The 14,019-nt window shown below is 67.6% G+C and overlaps 1 protein-coding gene across 4 annotated transcripts; it reads right to left on the bottom strand.

Moving 5' to 3' along the window:
• Positions 1-2: 2 nt before the first annotated feature.
• Positions 3-4,681, bottom strand: HRH3 (histamine receptor H3). Of its 4 annotated transcripts, none has more exons than XM_045528384.1 (5): positions 4,119-4,368; positions 2,922-3,088; positions 1,109-1,522; positions 591-862; positions 3-29 (listed from the first exon to the last, which is right to left on the bottom strand). In XM_045528384.1, exons 1-5 carry the CDS (start codon positions 4,366-4,368, stop codon positions 23-25), a joined length of 1,110 nt encoding a protein of 369 aa, XP_045384340.1. In that variant the 3' UTR covers positions 3-22. The 4 variants fall into 4 exon arrangements, with proteins under 4 accessions (XP_045384340.1, XP_045384341.1, XP_045384337.1 ...); XM_045528385.1 differs by having other exon boundaries at positions 591-671; positions 1,116-1,522; XM_045528381.1 differs by having other exon boundaries at positions 591-1,522.
• Positions 4,682-14,019: the final 9,338 nt, after the last annotated feature.

Genomic DNA, 14,019 nt, shown 5'->3' with positions numbered 1-14,019 from the left:
GTTCACAGACGTGTTTTCTTCTTCATCCTCTTGGAAAACACCCAGAATGGAAACGCGGAGAGCAGCTTCGAGGGTCTTGGGCCACGCGACACTGGGTGGCGGAGAGAGTCGGAGGGAAGGGAGACGAAGGAGCCGGGCCCTAGGCTTCAGCAAGAGACAGACAGCAGCAAAGGCGGCGTCCTGGGCTTGTCTGGGGAGGACGGTGTGTGGGTGTGCACGGGTGTGTGCGCGTGCAGGAGGCGGGGCCGCACACCAAGCATTTGTTTTGGGAGAACGCCAACCAGTGATTGTGTGAAGGGCAGACGCCACTGGCCATCACGCTGTCTGGGGGGTGGATGGCATGGCCGGGACCCCTGGACTTTCCCGCCTGGGCTGGAGCCAGCGTGTGGGTGGCAGGGCCAGCCGCTCACACTCGTCCAGCCAGTGATGGCCCCTCTGGCCAGCCTGACACACTGCCTCCACGGCAGGGCAGGTGGCCTGAGAGAGGCTGCCATGGCACTGGGGGGGCCTCAGACGAGGCGTGGCTCGCCACAGGGGCTGCCCAGGACACCAGGGCGGAGGGGTGGCTGCGGGTGGCGGGCGGGGCTCACTTCCAGCAGTGCTCCAGGGAGCCGTGGGGCTGGAGCTTGAGCTTCTGCGGGCAGAGCAGCTTGGTGAAGGCTCGGCGGAAGCTGTGGTGGCACAGGGGGTAGAGGACGGGGTTGACGGCCGAGTTGGCCCACAGGAGCCAGAAGGACGTCTCGTACCAGTAGTCGGGGATGCAGTGGCCGTGGCAGGCCGCGCGGATGATCATCAGCAGTGTGTACGGGGCCCAGCAGAGCCCGAAGATGCCCACGATGACAGCCAGAGACTTGGCCACCTTCTTGTCCCGCGACAGCCGGAAGCGCTGGGTGAAGCTCTGAGTGAAGCTCTGGGACACCATCTTCATGCGCTTCTCCAGCGAGGCTGAGGACGCCGACGGCTTGGAGCCCCGCTTGAGTGAGCGCGGCCTCTCCGTGCCCCTGGAGGAGCTGCCGGAGCTGGAGGTGGGTGAGGCCGCGGCCCCGGCCCCCCCGCCGGCCCCCGGGGCTGCCTCCCCGGCCTCGGCGCCAGGGCCCGCCTCGCCCACCCCGCACTTGTGCAGCGGCACGGCCTCCCCGTGCCCCTTCTGCCAGCAGCCCCAGCAGCCCGGAGGCGGCGGCGGTGGCGAGGGCTGGGCCTCGGGCGGGGGCTCCGGGCCGGCTGCCTCGCGGGCCCCGTCCAGCCGGAGGCGGGTGCGCCTCTGGATGTTCAGGTAGATGCTGAGGTTGAAGAAGGTGACGCTGAGGAAGGGCGTGAAGAACTCCAGGGTGGAGGCCGTGATGAGGAAGTACCAGTTGTAGAAGAACTCGGCGTAGCAGTGGCCCTCGGGGATGGAGCTGCCCCCAGACAGGTACTCCCAGCTCAGGATGGCCGGCCCGTACAGCAGGAAGGCCAGCACCCACACCAGCAGCATCTTCTGCACCGCGCGCCGCGTGTCACCCTGCTGGGCCCGGTAGGAGACCTGCGGGGGAACAGGCTGGGTCAGGAGCAAAGCGGGAGGTGGGAATGTGGGACCAGGAGCTCCTGGCGGCCTCTGGGCCTCTGGGCATGCCCTTCCCTGGGCAGCAATGCTCTTCCCTTCTCCTGCCCTTCCCCCACCTTCCTCTCCTGTATCCTACCCCCGGGTGCCCCCCACCAGTTGGCTGATGCCCTGCCGCTTGCCTAGAGCCGCACAACCTCCCCCAGATCACCCGAACCCTAACTTTGCGCTGGGCTGCCTGTGCACCAGCCCTGCAGCTGTGTGCTCCCCGGGGGGCCTGTCCAGCCCCCGCACCCAGCAAAGGGCTCAGCCTCGGCCACAGCCCCGGTGCACACACAACTGTTTCTGACACTGCACATCTGGCCAAGGCCTGAGCCGCCTCCTGAGGCTACGTGCTCCGCGGGGAGGCTCACTCTGGCCCCGTGCGGGTGCTCGCTCTCCTGGGAGCTGGAGGTGCAGGAAGCCACTGGCTGGCCCACTGCCGGGAGACTCCCCTCCCCCCCGTGACAGAGCACCCCAGACCCACATCGGGACCTCCGGGGAAGAACAGCAGTGAGTGCAGGGCTCAAGGCTGCAGACCCCAAGTGTGAGCGCAACCAGCTGGCGGCCAAAGGTCCCAGTGAGGGGTCTCAGGCAGGGGGACATGAGGGTCCCCCCTGCCCTCCCCCACCAGCCAGATCACGATGGGAGCAGTGGTTGGAGCGACTGCTAATCGGGGTCTGCGGGCACCTGCCTGTGCCGGGCTCTGCGCACCCTCGAGTGTCTCATTCATCTGCACAAACCCATGCCCCCTGCACCTGTCCCTCGGCCCTTCTAGGCTGGCAGAAAACGTGTGCCCACCCTGGAGAAGGACCCCTGACAAAGCCTGGGTGTGTGAGCCATCAAGGAGGAGATGGGGAAAGGAGTGACTCTGGTGGCAGCATCCCATGCCCGGGTGGCACCGACGCAGGGGGCCTGGGCAGGGCCAGGATCCCTAACTCATGGTGGCCACTCACGCAAAAGGGAACCTGGAGCCGGAGCTGCTGCCCGTCTTCCTGGGGCGTGTGTGTGTGTGTGTGTGTGTGTGTGTGTGTGTGCGCGCGCGCGTGCGCCTGATGCCGCCAGGAGCCCTGGCCCCAGATCCTCCCTCAACTCCAGGGACTCTGGACATGTCCCAGGGTGGAGGCTGCAGTGACTCCTTCCTTCAGGAGCGTCTGATTCCACGTCCAGACTCCCTGCCCCCTGCCTGGGCCCAGGGCAGTCCTGCTGGCAGCCAGTGCCCCTGCGCGGGAGCTAGCCACAGCGTGCCTGTGCGTCAGGGACCAAGCCCAGCGGCACCTACCCACAACTCAGAAGTGGCCGTCCCCTCCCCAGTGCCTCCCATGGCCATCCCGGGACTCACAGCTCGGGTGACCGACAGGAAGCGGTCGTAGCTGATGAGCACTATGTTGAACACGGACGAGGTGCACAGCAGGTAGTCCACCACCAGCCACAGCTTGCAGAGGCCCCGGCCGAAGGTCCAGCGGCCGGTCAGCACGTAGGGCACGTACAGCGGGATGCAGAAGGCACCTGAGGGAGAGCTGCTGTGGGCCACACCCAGACGGGACTCCGGCCAGCCTGACCTCCACAGAGCAGAGGGCAGCACCTGGGGTCGTAGGCGGCCATCTCTCTGGGACCAACCACCCTCATCCTCCCCACCGCCACCTGGTCTCCTCGCCACACACTGTGCCCTGCTGCAGGCCTTCACCCCCACGCAGCTCCCAGCCCCACTGGTGTCCCCGCACTTGGGGACAGATCCAAGCACGGGGACCTCTGGGCACTGCAGGACTCAGAGCGCCAGGAGTCAGGACTCCCTGGACTTCTGCCCAGCCCTCAAAGAGAGGAAGGAGGATAATTTCCCTGTCCCCAAGCGTCCCCCCTACCCTGCCGCGGGACAGCCCTCCCTCTCTGGAGCTTAGCATCCCGGAGAGCCTTCCTCCTGGCTGACGGAACTTGGCGGCAGCCAGGCCAGCCGCTCCCAGCGCCAGCCCCCGCTTCAGGCGTCTGAGAGACGCACCTCGCAGCCCCAACAGGTGTCTGGCGTTCTGCCCCTCCGCGTGCCCCGCCCCCCAGCCGGCAGCAGAGCACGGACACGTGAGAGCGCGTTCCTCCAAGCTTCTCCCCACCTCTCGCCTTCCCCACGGGCCCTTCCCCCAACGCAGCTCTAAAAATCCCCCCGATGTCCCTTCCCCCAAACCTTCCCCAAACCGGCCCCCAGCGCCCTCCCCGCGTCCTGAGACCGCAGCAGCCTTTGTTTAGCTAAGGTGCAGGAGCCAGCGCTGTACCCGCGCTCGCTGCGCCTTGCGCCTTGCTGAGCGCCCGCAGGCTCGCGCCCCTTCCGCGGGGACATCCCTCTCCAGCCCCCGTCCCGCGGCCCGGGTGGCACGGAACTTCGCCAGTGCCCACCGCCCCACGGGTTGCGGACGCCCCCTTCCCAGGCCGGCCCCCTGGCGGGACGTGTGCCTGCCCGAGCCACCCAGGTCCGCGCTCCAATCCCCGCTGGCCGTGCCGGGCTGGGCGCCCTTGGGCTCCAGCGGCGGGCGAGGGCTGGGGGCTTTACCCACGAGGAAGTCGGAGATGGCAAGGTTGAGCAGGAAGAAGTTGTTCTGGGTGCGGAGGCTCGAGTCGGCCACGAAGGCAAGCATGACCAGCGCGTTGCCCAGCACCGTGGCCACGATGAGCAGCGCCATGAGCGCGGCCAGCACCGCGGTCCAGGCGGCGGAGAAGCCTCGCGCCCCGCCCGCCGCCGCCGCCTCGCCCGCCAGCGCCCCGGACGCGTTTAGCGGCCCGTCGGGCGGCGCGCGCTCCATGGCCCCCCAGGCTCACGCTGCGCCGGGACGCGGGGCAGGGCGCAGGTCGAGAGCCGGGCGGCCGGGAGGGGCCCCGGCCCGGGAGCCTCGTCTTTGCGGGCTCTCGGCCGGGTGTAGTTCCCCGGGGTGCGCCCGGCGCATGGTCCGCGGGGCCAGGGCCGGGCGGGCGGTGCCGAGGGCGCCGGGGCCGGATTCCGAGCCGAGTGGGTCCGGCGGAGCGGCAGCTGCAGCGGGAGAGGAGCCGGAGCGGAGCTGGAGCCTGAGCCACCGCCGGCGCGACCGTGCACCCCGAGCGCAGCGCGCAGCCGAGTGCGCCCCGCGCCCAGCCCGCCGCCCCCCGCGTCCCGGCAGCGCCCCCGCCATTGGCTGCCACCCTCGCCCCGCCCCCGCCCCGCCCCGCCCCCGCCCCGCCCGGCGCCGGCAGCACCACGGACAGCGCCGCGTGCCCGCCGGGCGGCTGGAGCCCAGCCCCTGAGCGCACCCGGGCGGGCGGCGGGCGGCGAGCCCAGCCCGGGCATGGCCGGGTCTGGGGGCTTGCCTGAGGTCGACCGGCCGGCGCACCCGGGAGCCGGTCCCTGGGCTGCTCGGCCTCCCCGTGCCCTCGACCTGGCGACCCCTGCCCGGCCCTTGTGGGGAGCCCGGGCGCCTGTGGGGACCTGGGGTGGGGCTGGGGGTTGGGGGAAAGTCTGCACCCGCGCTCCGGGGAACTTGCCCCGCGGGGCCCCTCCTCTTTTAATGCTTTGGGAACGTGGGTCTTGGGAGGAACAAACGTCTGGAGGAGAAGGAATGGGGAGGGGGTCTCCAAGAGCGGGTGCCCAGACCCGGGGTCCACTCCATCCCCCATATGCACGGGACCCTGAGGCTCAGTGTCCCTGTGGGCAGGGCCCAGCGCGGGGTCCAGGGTGACCTGCAAGGCGCAGACAGATGTGGAGTTACATAAGGGAAGATGAGGGGCCGGAGCGGACCCAGCCGAGAGGGGAGCGCCCACCCGGGCTTCAGGCCGCCCTGACTGAGGGGTGAGCAGCAAGCAGCTCCGAGCCCCGCCACGGACACCCCCGGTGGGCAGCGCGGTGGGGTGGTCACTGCTGCAGCGGACAGACGAGGTCACTGCGCTCCGGGCGCAGCCAGGGCAGCGGCTGCGCTAGCTCCTGCAGGGGGGGGTGGGGGAGGAGAGACGGCGAGGCAGTGCCCCCCCCAGGCGTGCGCTCAGATTCGCCTGAGGGTCACGGGCAGATTCCGCCCGAGACGCACACAGCAGACAGACAGACAGACAGACACACCCACGCTCAGACACACAGACACCCAGGCTGGGGAACACATCAGACAGCAGACAGGGAGGGGACAGTGCCAGGGGAGAGCAGCGCACCTCAGCGGGTGCCTCAGAGAGGACAGAAGCGCACGTGTCTGTGGGGGCGGGGTGGAGTGGCGGGTGCTGGGGGAGGCGCTGCAGGCAGGACCCCGGGTGCTGGCACCGGCACTCACAGCAGCCTCCCGATCACGTGGGGACCCGCCCCTCGCTTACCCCAAGTGGTGCTTCGGAAGCTCTGGGGAGTGCAGGACCCGGCTCCCTCTGCCTCCTGCTCTGGGCTGTTGCAGAGAGGAGCCCCCACACCCCAGCTTCTGGGCGCCTGCTCTGGGGGGAGGGGTTCGCATTCCAGCTCTTCCTCTTCCCAGGAGCCCTCTCTGACCACCTGGCTGCACTCATGCCCCCCCCCCCAGCAAACCTTGCTCCTCCTGCGGGGCTCCCCCAGCTTCCCCTCCCCCCACCTCAATGACCCCAGGGGCAGGAGCTGTGCCGGGACAGCCCCTAGTGGTCAAGGTGGGACGTCCCTGGAGCCAGGCCGCAAGGAGCTGCTAGTCCCATCCAGCTGTCACCCCCACCTTCCTGTGGCCTTTGTGGGAAGCCTGGCCCAGCCAGCAGCTCCCTGTGAGTGGAGCCTCCCCCAGACCCTGCTCCTCCCCAGCCCCGCCCAGGCTGGCTCCCCAGGCCATGCCTCTGGGCGCCCCCAGAGGCCTCAGCAGATGGTATTGGGTGGGGGTGGGGAAGGAACCAGCTCTCTCACTCACTGGCTGGGGCCTCAGTGTCCTCATTGTGAAATGGGGAACACAAGTTGGGACCCCAAGCAGGACCAAGGGTGAAGGGACTTGGAGACCCACCCAGCCATCTTCCCTCCCCCCCTCTTCTCACCTGTAACCCACAACCCTCCGCATGACCCTGGCAGAGGGAGCTTTCCGGGTGGTCTCTCTGCCTTGCAGGAGCTGGGGGGCAGCCCAGGCCCAGCCGCCCACAGCTTTTCTGGGCAACTGCAGCCGATCGCCACGGTGATGGTGACAGTCCGTCATACATCGAGGGCACACGGTGTGTCTGGGGCCGGGACTCTGTGTCCTGTCAGTCATCTCACTGCACCCTGACAGGAAGTCTGCAGGGCCCCCCAGGGTTCAGAGCCCACACTGGTCCCAGCTGCGTGACCTTGGGAAGTTACTGAATTTCTCTGAGCCTCGAGGTCTGTGCATGGCCCGGAGGGCTGATGGTGACTCTGCTGGTGCAGACCCCTGCAGGCCAGACTCCGGTGAGCACTCGTGTGCGTGACCTCACCAGCCCTGCCCCAAAGGTGGGAAGGCCCAGTGAGCCACCTGCCTGAGGTCACACAAGGCCCAGCACGACTGTCTCAATGGCCACCCTCCTGGCGCAGCCCTGAGGCCAGCAAGTGAACCCGCATGAGCAGCGCCCACTCCCAGGGCCCTGGCCCTGCCTGGACAGGAGGCTGCTGTCCTCTGGGCTGGGGCCTCACTTGGCCAAGGCCATGCAGGGCGGAGAGGCAGGTCTGCACATGGCTGTCCACAAGACATCTTGCCCTGGGGCCTCTGTCCCCAGGAGTGGCTACCCCACTTGTGCACTTTGTGGCTTAGGTGAGACGGTGCATGGATTCAGGGGCAGTGGCCGATGTCCTGGCAGGCTGGTCAGGGGCCTGCGAGGAAAAGGACCGGATGTGGAGACAGGAAGCTCCAGGCCGAGCCATGTGGACAGCCATGTGACCGTGGGCACAGCCTGCTGGGTGTTGGATCACACGTAAACGCCCACTTGAACGCATCTACCCTGAAGATGTGACATTAGCAAGCCTGTCATCGGCCACCCCAGAGCGGGTGTGATAGCACGACGGGAGTGGCCACACTGGAGGCCCACGGACTCCCACCTCCCGGCCCATGCGCAGCTGCTGCCCCGAATGTCAGACTCCCAGCCAGAGTCCAGCACTGAGCCCCACGCTGGGTGTGTTCCTCCAGGAGAGCCAGGCCCCGCCCGCTGGCGAGTGACTGCCAGCGCTTCCGTGCCGGCCCACAGGGCCACAGACCTGCCCGTGTCCGCAGAGCCCGCACCACGGCCAGGGCCTGTGGAGTCCTGGTGCACGCGTGGCTCCCACAGAGCCCAGCGGATGCCCAGGACCCACTTCCCAGCAAAGGAGCAGGCACGGCCCCGTGGCCACGGCGCTGCCCGTGCTGTGTCACCCGCCGCACCCTCTGGGAGCCGCTGGCCTCACACGATGTGGGGACAGCTCTCCCCAAGGCACACAAGCTCGGGGGCAGTAGCCCTCGGGGACAAGCACTGCCCTGCAGGATGCAGATGAAGAATCAGAGACTCACGTGGCACTGCACCTCCAACAAGACCACGTGGCCAGGAGGCAGGAAAGGGGCAGGAGCTACCCGCTCCCCCCACAGGGGCCCACTGGGGAGTTGGCGCTTTTGAAACTTGGCCTCTGCAGGGCTAGAGGTCCCTGTCTCCAAGGGGGCACATTCTCACCAGGGGACACAGGAAGGGTCCCATTGACCCCACGCTATGGATATCTCCCAGGCATTTGGAGCTCCTCAGGCCTGGGGGCCAGCAGACAAGGAGAGGCGTCCCCGTTCGTCAGGGTAGGCGGCCCACAGGAGAAGCGGGGGCGGCAGGGGTCCTCGCAGGCACCGCGGGGCCCCCTTGCCTGGTGGTTCCTGTGAATGGACAACTGCAGCCCGAGAAGGCGTATCAGCCGGGGGCTCAGCCCCTCCAGAATGACAGTAGCTCCCAGACCGGCAGAGGTGACCGCTGTGGTGGGGGCGGGAGTGGACAGTGGGGGGTGTGCACCAGGAAGGCCAGAGACCCGCTGCCGCTGCTGCCCGTCCCTGGGTCTCTCCCAGGCGTTATCCCCATAAATCTCTGGCCCCAACGCGGGCGTGGCCTCTACTTCCTGGAGGGCCCACGCTGGCCAGGTGCCGACTTTGAGAGGGAGGCCGGGGTCTCCGCTGAGCAGGAGCGTCGCGAGCGAAGGCCTGGGAGGAGGGCGGAGAGGGAGGTGCTATCTGGAGGGAACAGAGTTCCAGGCAGAGGGAACAGCAGGCTCAAAGGGCAAGAGGTGGGCGGTGTCTGGCATGTTCCAGGGACAGCAAGGAGGCCAGTGTGCTGGGGCGCAGCGTCGGGGGTGTAAGACCTCTGAGCGGCAGGTCATGTGGCACCCCTAGCTGTGGCAAGGACGCTGATGTTTTCTCGGGGGAGATGGGAGCTGCAGGGGTGGGGCTCAAGGGACATTTTAACAGGGTCCCCGGCTGAGAATGGTCTCTGGGAGGACGAGGGCAGAGGGAGCAGCGGGGAGGCCTTTGGGAGAATCCTGGCAGGAGACGTGGCGGCAGTGGGTGGCAGACCTGGCAACGCCGACACGTGCGGCCCGAGAGGGGAGAGGGGTCCGGGCTGACTCCACGGTTTGGGCTCAGACGCCTCGGCGGAGGCGCTGACACGAGTGAGATGGGGCAGGTCTGGGGGGGCGACGGGGTGCTCCGTGTGACAGCACTGAGACTGAGTTGCCCGCCGGACCCCGGCGAGGAGAGGTGGCTCCAGTGAGCGGTTGGGGTCTGGTGAAAGGAACTCGGGCTGCAGTGGCCATGCTGGGTGTCACCAGCATCAGACTGAGTGCTGTGCCGCACACCCGGGCTGTCCTGGTGGCAGCTGTGGCCCCAGCGCCTCTCCCGCGCGGGGAAGACCGGTTCTCCCTAGAGCCAGGGGCTGCCCCGTGCTGTCACCGCAGAGCTCGGCCCCTGCTGAGCGGGGACACGGCCCGCTACTGAGAATGTGGGGCAGCGGGGCCACCCAGGGCCAGTGCGAGGTGACTGTCCCCGGCCACAGCCAAGGACTCATCAGGGTCTGGGTCCAGCACCAGCCACCTCTTCAGAGGAACTGCGATTTGCTTTCTCTTTCTGCCAGAGCTCATTTCAATATGGGAATGTAAATTTTTCTTTTTTTGTTCCATGTCTTTTTTTCCCCCTGGTGACATTCTGAGCCAGCTCTGGGTACATCCTGATGAGCTCAGGGCTCGGGTGTGATAAGAATGGCGTCTGAGGCCACCGATTTGGAATAAAAAGCTGAGTATGACTTTCTCTGCCTTTGGGGACAGGGCAGAATTGGGCCCACGGCCCAGGTGGTGGGAGGGAGAGAGGGGACAGGAGATCCAGAGATCTAGCTGCTGTAGCGTGGCTGCAAGTGACAGCACCAACTCACAGAGACCCGAGGAAGGCAGCGTCTGTTGCTGCCCAGCCTGCGAAGTCCGGAGCAACGGGCTTCAGGCGCGGCTGCATCCAGAGCTCAGAGGGCGGCTGCTGCTCCCGCCTTTCCCTGGCTTCGCCTCACTCTCGGGCAGGGGCCACTCCCTGCAGCTCCACGCTGCTCTCCCCTGTCCCCTGCCCCTGTGCCCAGGAGGGGTGCAAGGGGCTGCCTAGAGCCCCACACCAGCCTGGCTCGGGTAATCTGGTGGCTGAGCTCACAGTGGTGGGAGTCAGGCCACCTGAACTGCCCCCCGCAGCCCCTGCACTCCTGGCATGGCTGCAGGTGGTGGTCCCTGCAGCGGCCCCAGTAGCCTGGGGAGCCCAAGCGCCGTCCCCTGGGATGGTGGGCTTGGTCGGGGGTGCGGGGGGGGAACCTCGAGATGGCCCTCGCCCTGGGCTCTGTGCCTCCCACCGCCCGCTGCTGTGAGCACGGCCAAAGAGAGGGAGGAGGCCGAGGTGAAGGGTGAGGGAGTGAGGGTGAGGAGGGCCATGGCCCTGTCCCTCGCCAGACCTGGTGGCTCTGGAGGCCACCACAGGCCGTCCCGGAAGGAAGCCGGCAGCCCCTGGGTCTACTCTCTGTGCACCCAGAGCAGTGCGGCTGGCGGGAGCGGGCAGGGCTGTGCCCACCCCACAGGCGGGCCGTGCAGAACGCTGAGCTCCAACCCGAGTCACCCTCCCGCCTAGCCCTTGGGCCCTGGGTCTCTACCTGGGGCGGGGAAGGAAAGCTGAGGGCAGAGAGGACAGCAGGTGCCCGGCTCAGAGGCTGGAGAGGGCAGGAGAGTTTGCAGAGCTGAGTGGGGCTGAAATCTCCTGACACAGCGCTCCTCCCCCCCAGGCTGGTGCCACGTGGGGATGCCAGGCATCGAGGTGGGTCATCCCAGAAAGGCTGCCTGGTCCTGGAGGAGGTCTTGAGGACCAAGGTCTGGTCTGAGGGGCAGCAGCCCAGTGCAGGGCAGAGGCTTCCGGAGGAGCCGGGGGAATGTTGGGGGAGTCCCTCGGGGTGAACCAGACTGTCACGCTACTATGGACGCGTCAGCCTCCCGCGTCCTCGGCTGGTGAGTACTTGCTGGAGTATTTGCGGGGTGGATGGAACGGGCTGCATCTATGCAGGCTCCCTCTGTGGGTTAGAAATGAGCAAGTGACAGAGAAAACAAACTTTCTCCCCGTGCCAGAGCCCTGAGCCCGGCTCGCTGTGTGGCCCTTGGAAAGGCCCAGGGGGCCCCGGAACAGCTGGAACGCAGTTGCAAACCCAAATGCTGCTGTGGGGGAGCCCCGCCCCAGCCCAGGAGCCTCCAGCTGTCCCCAGGAGCCTCTAGCTGTCCCCAGGAGTGTGTGCTGGGGCCTCCTGTGGCCGATCCAATGGAGCTCCACCAACGCTGCCTGGGGGCCAGGAATAAACCCACACCCTGACCCCACCTGCCCCGCCAGTGCACCAGGGCCTTGGAACTAGCTCAGGCCACGGACAGTAAGCATCAACCCCTTGGGGTCACTGAGCCTGGCCAGAGGTAGGGACGGGCCACACTGACCAAGCGCCCAGCTCTGGTTCTGGAAACTGCAGCCCAGGGTGGGGGGAGGCAGCCCGCCCACCTCCCCCATTCCCCCCCTGCCCCTGTCTCTCCACGCACCTTCCCAGACCTCACCCCTTGCTCAGGCCTGCCTGGCGCCCCCAGGCCTCCCCCTCCCAGAAGCCCTCCGTGTTGCTCCAGGTCACCCGATCTTTCCCGTGCCGTTCCCAGAGCCGCCGACCTCGGGGCCCAGGCGATGCGAGTGCATGTGTGTGCATGTGTGTGGGCTCGCTCCCTGGATGAGCGTGTGGCGCCCTGACCCCTCATGTGGCTCCCTCCCCTCTCAGGCAGCCTCCTTGGGAGGGCAGGGGCTCATGGGGGTGGGGCTCGGGGAGCCGCCTCCCCTGCTCGGACTCGATTGCTCCCAGGTGTCCCCAGATTCAGAGCAGCTCGTGGGGGACCCGGCGCCTGTCAGGAGAATAAAAACTTACTGACCCCGCTGAAGGCTGGGCGCGGGATCCAACTGCTGCCGACGTCCCTGTGCCCGTGCGGGAGGAAGGACAGGGCCTGGGGGGCTCCGAAGCAGCAGGGGTGGGATGTGTGCGTGCGGGTCTCTGTACGTGCGCATCTGTGTGTGTGCGTGTCAGCATGCACGTCGGCGTGTGTGTCCGAGTGCGCCTAGGTGTGTCTGTACGTGTCTCTGGGGTGTGTGTGTCTGAGGGTCCAGCCGAGGGTGAGCTGTGACGGAGGGGCCAGGAGGAAGCTGACACTGCCTCGCTCCACCCTTCAGGGGACAGGCCGGGGGCAGAGAGCCATCCTCGGCCTCCACAAGGTCTTGGGCCAGGACTGAGTCGGGAGATTGCTCTGGAGGCCGAGCCCTCCCTGGGCCTGGGCCCGAGTCGCAGTCCCTCATTGGCCCCACACGCACCCACACGCAGCTGGGAACAAGGGGACAAGCTGCCCGTCGGGGCTGCCGCACCATGTGAGGGCGCCAGGGAAGTAGGGAGACGGCGTCCGCGGCCTCGCACCAGGGGCCGAGGGGCTTTGCTTGTGAGCTCGCCTAGTGTTCCTTGCTACCCGCCGAGGCAGCCTTAGCGCGAGTCCCACCTGCAGCTGGGAAAACAGCAGGCTGCGGCGGGAACCAGGTCGTGAGCAGAAAGGGGCAGTGCTGGGTGCTGGCCCAGGGCGTGGAGCCCCAGCCCCAGCCCCAGGTCAGAGCCCACCTTCTGTGGGGCCACCTGAGCTCTCCCCGCAGCCCTGGGCCCTCCTTCCCACACCTGCCAGACCTCAGCCTGCATCTGCCTCCTCCTGGCTTCTCACAATCCCCTTGCTTTCCCTAAACGTGCTCTGCGGATCCAGGCAGAACTGGACATGTGCCCGCAATGAGCACTGAGGCGGTTGGGCGGCTCCCTCCTCCCCAGGGCTCAGTGTCCCTGTCTACACAATGGTGCAGTGCTGGTGAGGGGAGGAGGGGTACCGGAGAGGGGTCCCATGTGTGGAGGTGTGGGTGTATTGGCCAGGACCCTTCATGGGCCAGGAGGAAAACCTTGGCATGCATCCAAGAGTCCACTGGTGGAACCTCTTTCAGGCATGGCTAGATCCAGGCGCCCGAGTGCTGTCATCAGAACCTGTGTCTCCCCAGCCCTGGGCTCAGCCCTGCCTCCCTCCCAGGCAGCCATTCCTCTCGGCGTGGCCCCTCGTGGCTAATGGCCCAGCTCAGTCCTGGGCAGATGGAAGTCCTCTGGCCTGAGCCCATGACCTGACTGATCACCCTGAAGACATGAGCGATGTCCCAGGTCCCAGTCACATGCCCCTGTCTGGGGCCAGAGGTGGGGTCAGCCTGCAGGAGGGTGGTCCCCAAAGGAGAATGCAGGCTGCTCCTGGAAGATGGGGTGGTGCTGGGCACACCGCCAGGTGCCCATCCGCTGGAGCCACGGCAGTGCCCCGGGCCCTCCCAAGTGCCCCACGTACTTTGTCTCCTCTGGGCCTCACCAGGCCGATGAAACCGAGGCAGTCTGCCCGAGACCTCCATGAGCAAACGGCTGGGCCTAGACCCACGCGGGCTCCAGGTTCCCCCAACTGCCAGGCACCTGCCCAGGCCAACCTGTGCCCACCTGGTGCAGACACCCGGGGGCATGTGTGAGCGCCCACTGCGGGCACCTCGGCCAGGGCTCAGAAAGCAGAGTTGTTCCTGTGGCCGGCAAATGGGCCGTGTCCCCCTGGCCCTGAGGGCTTCCAAGCCCTGGGCCGTGGGCCTCCCGGAGGACGGCCTCCCCCCGTGTGCGCAGCCCTGGCGAAGTGCCCAGCGCAGGCCTCTAATCAGCCCTTCGCCTCTTCCCCAGAACAAACCCAGCCTGCTCGCCCGGCCTGTCACCGTGCCTGAGGGGCCGCAGTGGCCCAGCGGCCGCCAGCAACTCCCGAAGCCCCAAACCGGAGCGGCAGCCCCGTGGCTGCTTCCTGTACACGCCCTCCTCACCCAGGACGGCTGCAGAGCTGCAGGGCCCCTGCGGAGGGAACCGCGGCCCCGGCCCCCAGCTGTTCGGGGTTTCAGGAGGGAAACAGCGGAGCGGTGAAGCTGCAG

Source organism: Lemur catta, chromosome 17 (assembly GCF_020740605.2).
Source record: "Lemur catta isolate mLemCat1 chromosome 17, mLemCat1.pri, whole genome shotgun sequence".
Classification (NCBI taxonomy): domain Eukaryota; kingdom Metazoa; phylum Chordata; class Mammalia; order Primates; family Lemuridae; genus Lemur; species Lemur catta.
Note: the sequence above shows the minus strand (reverse complement) of the source record. Positions and strands in the feature narration are given on the sequence as shown.